The 8395-nt window shown below is 52.9% G+C and overlaps 1 protein-coding gene across 2 annotated transcripts; it reads left to right on the top strand.

Annotated features, from left to right (window-relative positions):
- Positions 1-1402: 1402 nt before the first annotated feature.
- ELOVL1 (ELOVL fatty acid elongase 1) lies at positions 1403-7130 on the top strand. 2 transcript variants are annotated; one of them, XM_058808469.1, is made up of 8 exons: positions 1403-1538; positions 3382-3443; positions 3883-4073; positions 4239-4319; positions 4527-4583; positions 4912-5017; positions 5168-5304; positions 5707-7130. In XM_058808469.1, exons 2-8 carry the CDS (start codon positions 3398-3400, stop codon positions 5959-5961), a joined length of 873 nt encoding a protein of 290 aa, XP_058664452.1. In that variant the 5' UTR covers positions 1403-1538; positions 3382-3397; the 3' UTR covers positions 5962-7130. The 2 variants fall into 2 exon arrangements, with proteins under 2 accessions (XP_058664452.1, XP_058664453.1); XM_058808470.1 differs by having other exon boundaries at positions 1452-1473.
- Positions 7131-8395: the final 1265 nt, after the last annotated feature.

Below are 8395 nucleotides of genomic sequence, written 5' to 3'. Positions count from 1 at the left end.
GTGTGTTTGGGCCCCTAGGGCTCCTGCTCATTTGGGATGCTTGGACCTATTTGCTTGATTTCTCTTCAGATGTTCAAGGCTCAGTTTTGGGTTCTGCATCTCTTCCCAACTCCTTGCTTAAGAAGGTCAGGATTTAGGAGGAGTTAAAGTGTCCCCCATGTGCAGAGAGGACAGATCCAACCACTGAGCTGTGAACACCTACAGTGTGTGATGTGGAGTGCAGCAAGAGCTGATGCCTGTCTGGATGATGAACCCCTCTCAAAGTGTCAAAGAGCTCAGGTTCCTGGACAGTTGGTGCTCTGTGCTGGAAAACCCCTGCCTGCAGCAGAAAGGCTGGCATGGAGCAGGCATGGTTTAGGCAGGCAAGTGCACTTCACACCCCCCTGCCTAGTGCAGGTAACTCTTGGGTGTGCCCTGCAACTCCCACTTTGCTGCTCAGCTGTCAACTCCCCAAGGTCAGTGGCTGCCCCTTGAGGGACAGAGGAGGGCCAGACATAGCTGCATCTGCTCACTGAGCAAGGCATACTTTGGCCACTTTGATGTAGGATGATGTAGCATGCCACTGGGGACAGATGCCAGGTCTCCCAAAGACCTGAAGACCTCAGGGGTTTCTCTGGAGCTGTGGTTGCTCTGTTAGCTTAATTTAGCAGGATGTTGTTCTGCCTAGAGAAACCAAGGAAAACTTCTAGGTCCTTTCCATAAGGGCCTATAATTCTACTAGTAGCATAATTTATTATGTTTGTGTTGGTAGAAATCCTGGTGCTTGCCCAGAGCCTGTGTTCAGGACAAGTCCAATGCCTCCCAGCTTCCTGTGGCATGTGTGGCTGTAGGAGTGTCAGAGGTGCTTCACAAAACAGCAATAAGACAGACTTGTTACTGTTCATGTTGGTGGGCACTTCTGTGCCAGTCCTAGTTTGAAATGGGCTTCTCCCACTACTGGGGGGCATAGCTGTCATGGCCCCTGCATTGTTTTGAGCTGGGTCCTAGTTGGCCAGTGGTACTGGAGACTTTGGCCCAGGGTCAGGGAAGTGATCCATAGTGTCTGAGCTGAAGTGTGTTCCTGCAGTGTGAGATGCAGCTCTGAGCTCAAAGACAGCTGGCACTCTCTTCTCATCCTGGCCTGCTCAAAATAGGCAAGAACTTGCAGGATTTTTGTCTCTGCCCTGGACCTGTAGTAAGGCTGACTCATTCACCTTGATAAGATAAACACAGACCTTGAATAGTCAGGTGCCTCTGCTGGGAACTGACTCTTGAGGGCTCCTCAATCTAGCAAATAAAGGTGTAGCTGGATGTAGTGGTTGAAAGCTGAAACTAGACAGACAAGTTTGGAGCTTGCTCTTAGCCATTAGAGCAACATAAAGCTCAGCAGCTTTCCAGACTTGTGCTTACTGTGTTTCCCACAGCTGAGCCTTGAGTGTCTCTTAAGGATGCAATAGTTCCTGCTACACTTCCAGCTGGCCTTTGCTGCACGTGGTGAGTGGATTATCTTGGCAGCGCCCAGAACTTTAAATATTACTTGAATCACGGTGATACTACAAGTGAGTATTACTTGCTATAAAACCCTTTGAAACCTTGCTTGGGAGGGTGAACAGGTACTGTGCTGCTGAGGTGCCCCTGATATGTGGGGGGATCAGTCCTAAATGGGCTTTGCCCTATTGCTCTATCTGCCTCCAAGATGGCACAAGGAGCCACCTTCTGTGCTTTCTGAAACACAGCAAAACTTCTTGGGCTCTGTCCTTGGGCTGCATGGCTGTGCAGGCTGCTCTGGAGCCTTGCTTGGGGGAATGGGTGTTTTGGAGGATGGAGGTGAAGGAGGAGACCTCTTCCTGCCTGCTGCCCTTGCAAAGGTTAGGTGGCACTCCCCGGTCTGGAGGAATGCGGAGGGGATGACTGGGCAGGCACAGAGCCAGCACCACTGCTGCACCAAACTGATTTGCAGGGAATGGTGAGCCAGAATGGTGTGTGCCAGGCCTCCCTGAAGATTACTGCTGGCAAAGCCTGCCATGGAGGTGCCTGGTAGCTCTGCACAGGAAGTGTCTGCTGCCACCCTGCCTGCAGCAAAGATGGCAGCGAGTTCTTCCTCTTGCTGTGAGGCTGAAGGAGCAGTGCTGGTGTTGGCTGGTGAGGGCTTGAGGTGGCAATGGCTGCTGAGTACTCAGGGACCTTGCTGGGAAGAGGGGTACCTCTGGCTTCAGCTTGCTGGCTGCTGGTCTGGAAGAGGCCATGTGCTTCCTGGTGGTGGCAGCAATATACCTCCTGGGATGACTGGGCTGGGCACCCATTTCCCCAGGCCATATGTGGACTGTGACTCCAGTGCACCTTCTTGGAGGGAAGGGGTAGGTGGAGTGTCTGGTAGCAGCTGTGGGGAATGCCTCCCTTGCAGATGGATGAGTCAGGTGAGGCTGGGCCTATGCTCTGCCTCCCTTCCTGCTGCTCTGGTGTCCTGTGGGCTGGGGAGAGGTTGGGGAGCACAGGGAAGGGGTGAGGGTGTTTAACACTTGCCTGCAACAGTGAGAGCCCTTCCTGCTTTTCTGGAGAGCATCTGCCTAGATCACTTTCTGGTGTGTGTTCATACTGAGGATGAGCAAGTGTGGGGAGTGCCAGTCCTTCTCCCTGCAGCCTTCCATCATATGGCTTTCTCTTGTCTGGAAGGGAGTGGCAATGCCATTGCCAAGCAGGATGCACCTGGCCCCTGAGGTACTAGGTTATGTGGTAGTAGTTTCTTTTCCAGAGGGTTTTGTGCAGGGATGTGGAACCAGGAACTTAGACATCAGAAACTGATGTTTGTTTCTGAACCTATGGATTTCCTTCCTCATGTAATGGGGCTGCCAGTGATGGTGTGCTGCTTCTGTGGTGGCAATCAGTTGGCAGGAGCCCAAAGCTGACCACAAAGGCACTGTGCTGTGGAGAGTGTGGGCCAGCCCTGCATCTCTGCTCCAGGGTCAGACAGACAAGTGTGCTGAGTGGTATGGCTGCCAATGCTGCTGGCAATGTCATGGTGCTTGTGGGTGATAATGCTTGAGCCTGTACAGCAGGAGCAAGATTAAGGGGCTGGAGATACAGTGCTGAGGTTGGAAGCTTTCCTAGCTGGCTTGAAATGTTGGGTTCTTGCCTTGAGTGAAGGGAAGGACTGTTGGCATTTGATGATGGTGTTCCCAGCAGAGCTGGGGAAAAACAGAGCCAGGCTCTGTGAGAAGTGAGGTGGCCTGTAGCTCAGCTGGAAAGTGGATTCTGGTGTGTGATCAGCTGAAAGCAACACTGGGCAGATGCATGACTGTTTCTCTGAAATTGGGCTTGGGGTTTACTGATCTGCAGGGCTGTGCTCTGTAGGCTGCTGTCCTGGGAGAACAGCTTCTTGATCTTCCCTGCCTCTTTCCACAGAGACACTGCCACCACCATGGAGGGGATTGTGACTATGTACCAGGACTTCATGAAGAAAGCAGGTCAGTGTTTGGCTCTGCCCAGCTATCAGACAGGCAGCATGCACTACATGCTTTAGTGCCAGAGGCACTGGGGGGTGGTCTGTCATCCCTGAAGCATCCCTTGGTGTAACTGCATCCTGCCTTTGCCCTTAGACAGATGCAACTCTGGGGGTTTTGTGCTGCCTGTTATGAGGCTGTCTTGCATCAGTGCCTGTGTCAATTGTTTTGGGGCACTTGTGTTCTCCTGGGCAGATGATCTCCAGGCTGCCCTGCAGCATGGCTTCAGGCTATATTGTGCTGAGTCTGACTACACCAGCCTCTGCTTCCAGACTGCTTCCCTACTTGCACTCATGTCCTGGAGTAGGATTGCCATGCCCTTGCCTCCCCTGTGGTAGTAGCAGTGCTGGCAGCAGGCTGGGCTGAGGATGCTGACTGCTGTGCTCTGTGGCTCTCTCTGCAGACCCCCGCATCGCTGACTACCCGCTGATGCAGTCCCCGTTCCTTGTGATGGGCATCCTTCTGGGATATGTCTACTTTGTCCTATCCCTGGGTCCTCGGCTAATGGCCAACAGGAAGCCTCTAAACCTGAAGAAGTTCATGGTGCTATACAACTTCTTTCTGGTGGGACTCTCCCTTTACATAGTCTATGAGGTGAGTTATTGGTAGCTTGGTCAGACATGTGTAAAGCAGTGTGTGCAGGCTGTGTGGGTGATGGGGAGCCCTTTTCAGCCCTGCCTGTTCCCTGCCCTTCTGTGCAGAACTTGATGTGCAGTGGGTGATGTGTTAGGCCTCACCCTGATGATGCTCTTGTTGCAGTTCCTGATGGCAGGGTGGCTCACTGGGTACACCTGGCGATGTGACCCTGTGGACTTCTCACAGGACCCCAAGGCCCTCAGGGTGAGTTCTCATCCCTCTCCAGATAAGTGGGGGGAGCTTTAGTGCTTCTATTTGGATGGCAGGGTCACAGCTCCTGCCTTTCCTAAGGCAGAGGATGTGTAGTCTCTGGGCCTTGTTTTCATGCCGGGATAACTTGTATGAAGCCCTTCACTCTCTGGGCTTGTTCAGGCCGAGGCAGGTCTCTGATGTTAACCTGTTCTGTTACAGATGGTCAGTGTTGCTTGGCTCTTTGTTTTCTCCAAGTTCATTGAACTGACAGACACGGTGAGTTACTGAGAAGGCCTTTTCACCACTTGCTGGGCAGGGAGCTGAGCCCAGTGTATTTGGGGTAGGTGCTTTTGCAGCCCTTCCAGTCTGACCTGGTAGTGCTTCTGTCTGGCATCACTGCCAAGGAGGCCACCCTGGAATGTTGGTGCTGAGGCCACTCTTTACATGCTTCAGCTCTGGAAGCTGTTGGGGTGACCTAATGGGCAATGACAATGAGTGGGGGGGGAGGGAAGTATCGTTGAGAGCACACACTGGATTAGTGGCCCAGCCTACTCTAGCTGCTCCCAGGCTGCAGGTTCTTAATGCTGTTGGGCTTTCATTGCAGGTCATCTTTGTCCTGCGGAAGAAGAATGAGCAGGTCACATTCCTGCACCTTTTCCACCACTCTGTTCTGCCATGGAGCTGGTGGTGGGGAGCCAAGTTTGGTCCAGGTAAGATGGCAGCTGTCTGGGTGCAGGGATTGGGTAGGGTTACCCCAGCATGCTGAGAAGGGGTTTTGGCCCTGTTGGGCTCTTAGCAGCTCTGTGTAGGGCTGATTGCTGTGGAGTATTGACTTACACTAAGAAAATCTATCTTAACAGGAGGAATGGGCTCGTTCCATGCCATGATCAACTCCATGGTGCATGTTGTCATGTATTTCTACTATGGGCTCTCAGCAGCAGGACCTGCCTTTCAGAAGTACCTGTGGTGGAAGAAGCACATCACAGCCATCCAGCTGGTGAGTCTGTGTGCTAGAGCAGAGCATGTGCCTGATGTGAAGGGCAGGCCAGCCCTTGTACCTTTGAAAGGTGCAGCCCCAGCAGCAGCAGTCTCCTCTGTAGCATATTGCTCTGAGTTTTTAGCAGCTCTGCCCCACTGTGGGCCTCTGATAGCCCTACCAGCCTGGTTGGGGTGTGGATGCTGTTCAGCTCCTGGGCTGTAGCTGTGCTGGGAGGGTGAGGCACATGCTGCTCTGAGACTTGTGCCTGCCTCTTCCAGCTGCTGCTGAATGCCTCACTATAGGGAACTCTGCTTTAGACTGGGAAAGGAGTATAGGTGTTGCCTTTAAAAATAAGGTCTCTAGTGGGTTCCCTGACCCTGCTCCCATTAATAACTTGTTCTTACTCTGCCTTGCTCCCAGGCACAGTTTGTGATTGTCTCCGTCCACATCTCCCAGTATTACTTCATGCCCAACTGCCAATACCAGTTCCCCATCTTCATCCACCTTATCTGGATTTATGGGACCATCTTCTTCATCCTCTTCTCCAACTTTTGGTACCAGTCCTACACCAAGGGCAAGCGGTTGCCCAGGGTGGCTCAACAAGCAGCCCAGCACAACGGTAGCAGCATCCATGAAAATGGCACTGTCACCAATGGCAAGGTCAAAGCCAACTAGAGGGTAAAGTGCTCCCAGAGCCAATGAGAGCCCCGGGGCAGAGGCAGCTGGGACCTGTCCCTCTGCTCCTGGGTGCCACTAGCCAAGTGCCTACAGACTGTTGTACCCCTGTGCCCAGTCCTGCTGCCCCCTGTCTGCATGCTCAGCCCCTCTGCTCTGAGCAGCCATGGGCCACTTCTGCTCCTGGGAGGGCTTGTGCTGTTTCTCAGTGTTGCTGAGCAGAGAGGCAGCTGCCTGCATCACAGCTGTGGGGCTGCAGTCCCATTCCAGTGTTTCCAAAGGAACTTTCCCCAAGTGCCTACATCTGGCTCTTCTGCCTAGGGGCCATTTCCTTCTGAGTAGGACCAAAAGAAGAGACTGCTTCCTGTCCTGGTGCCCTCTCCTCTTCCCTGTCTCACAAGAGCTTGTATGGATGAGCAGATTCATCCCTGGCTGCTCGTTACTGCCAGCTCATGTGAGTGCTCCTGCTCTACGATGCCTTGTGCCACTTTGTTCCATGCCACAGTGCTGCATGTCCCTTCTGGTCCCTGTGTGCCCAGCTTGGGAGCCCTGCCCTGGCATATCTGTGCCCAGGTGTCAGTGGAGAACGTAGGGGCAGTACTTGTGGGACCTAAGGGCCCAGACCTGCCCAGTACGGTACCCATGCCCTGTGCCTAGTACATAGCAGGGGCTGTGACAGCCTGAAAGGCTTCCCCATTGTGATAAACCCAGGTTGCCTTGCTGTCCTTGTGCCTGGGCTGGGTGCTCAGTGTGGGCTTAAGCCACACTTACCTGATCCTCTAAGGCAGCTGGTGGCTTGCTCCATAGTGGGGGAGACCAAGCTCAGCCAAGTCTTGGACTACTTCCACTCCTGTTCATTCAAGACTTGAGCAATAAGTGCCCCTAAAATCAGCTCCTGGGCTCTCCTGCTCAGATCCAGCCCTGCTCTGGCCTAGCCTGAGCACAGTATAGGGCAGTTTTAAGTGAGCACCTCTTGCCTTTGTGGATCTGACTGGGCCTGTGTGAAGATGTGCTCTGTCCTTCAGCAAGGCAGTGCAGCAGTTCTCCTGGCCTGGTGCCCAACACCTGCTCTGATTGTAACCAAAACATGCTGATGGCCTCGAGAACGAGGTGAAGGAGCCAGGCCCTGTCAGATTGGGCTGCTCTTCTATCACAAATAAACAAACAGAAGGAGAAATGGCTCTGTTCTCTTGTTTTCTTGTCTCAATATAAGCCAAAGCTCTTCCAGGTGCTTGGTCCTGCCCAGCGTGGTTGAAGGCAGGGCTGGGAGAAGCAGCTGGTGTAGCAGGTTTGTGCTGGGGGAAGAGGGTGATGGTTGTGTGCTGATGAAGCAGATGGCAGATTGTTTCCAACTGTTTTGGTAGAGCACTGCTCAGGGCTGGATGTGTGTCAAGGCTTCTGTTGTGAGAGTGACTCCACCCTGTCAAAAAATGGCTGGGGTGGAGTGTGGGCTGGGCCCTGGGCCACCTGCCCAGGAGGAACTGCTGCTTTTCAGAAATTATGGGGATTTGAGGTATGGCAGAGCAGGGAATAGAGACTTAGGAAACTTGAGTGCTTGAGAAACAGCAGTTTGTTGCTTTCTGAATCTGCTGAAGCAAAAACTGCTATCTGTGAATGCCCCTGCAGCATGGATCTGTGCACAATGTAGCTCAGGTTGGTCAGAGGAATGTTAATGTTGCTGTCTTGTTTTTGCTGCAGAAGTATGTCTTTGCCTGGCTGGGCTTTGTTATTTTTCCAACTGTCTCATTCTGGGGTCCCTTTGGTGCTGTTGGGGTGTAGGGCTGCCTTCCCATCCCCCCATGACTGGGGCCCTCTTGAGCAGAGGGCAGCCTGGGTGCTGACTCAAGCCTGGGAAGAAGAGTGGGGAGCCAGCTGGGCAGCATGTGGCTGGGAGGAATGTGTTAGATCAGCAGCCTCCAGATGCTGAGTTTCACTGTAGGGTTGGGTTGTGGGGTGGGAGGGCTTTGGTGGATGTCCAGCTAAAGCCCTGGAGCAGAGCCTGGTGTGAGAGAGCTCTGCTGATCTGACCTAGGCTGCTGTACACCTCAAGGCCATGCTCTGAAATGTAGGAAAACATCTTCAAGTGCCCTGAACTGGTGTGACTAATATGCCTAAGCTGCACACAGCCATCACTTGCTTCTACAGCACTCAATGTCCTTGTGTGTAAGAAGTCATGCAGTGTTCTCCCAGTTGTTGATGCTTCTCTGGGAGTAAAGACTTGGATGAGAATTTGTTCTTGTCCATGCTGAAGTGGTGTGTAATGTTAGGTCAGTGCTCAGAAGTCACCACTTCAGGAGTTGTAGGTGATGGTCCAGCTGACATGGACCTTTTCCTGTCAAGCCTCCTTCTCCCCTCCCGCTGGCTCTGGTTAAAGACAGGATTGTCTTTGCTTTTGCCCAAAATAGTAACAATGCTTTAAACTACTTATGCTTGG

This window comes from Ammospiza caudacuta, chromosome 7, assembly GCF_027887145.1.
Source record: "Ammospiza caudacuta isolate bAmmCau1 chromosome 7, bAmmCau1.pri, whole genome shotgun sequence".
Taxonomy (NCBI): Eukaryota; Metazoa; Chordata; class Aves; order Passeriformes; family Passerellidae; genus Ammospiza; species Ammospiza caudacuta.
This window is presented reverse-complemented; position numbering and strand designations above follow the sequence as displayed.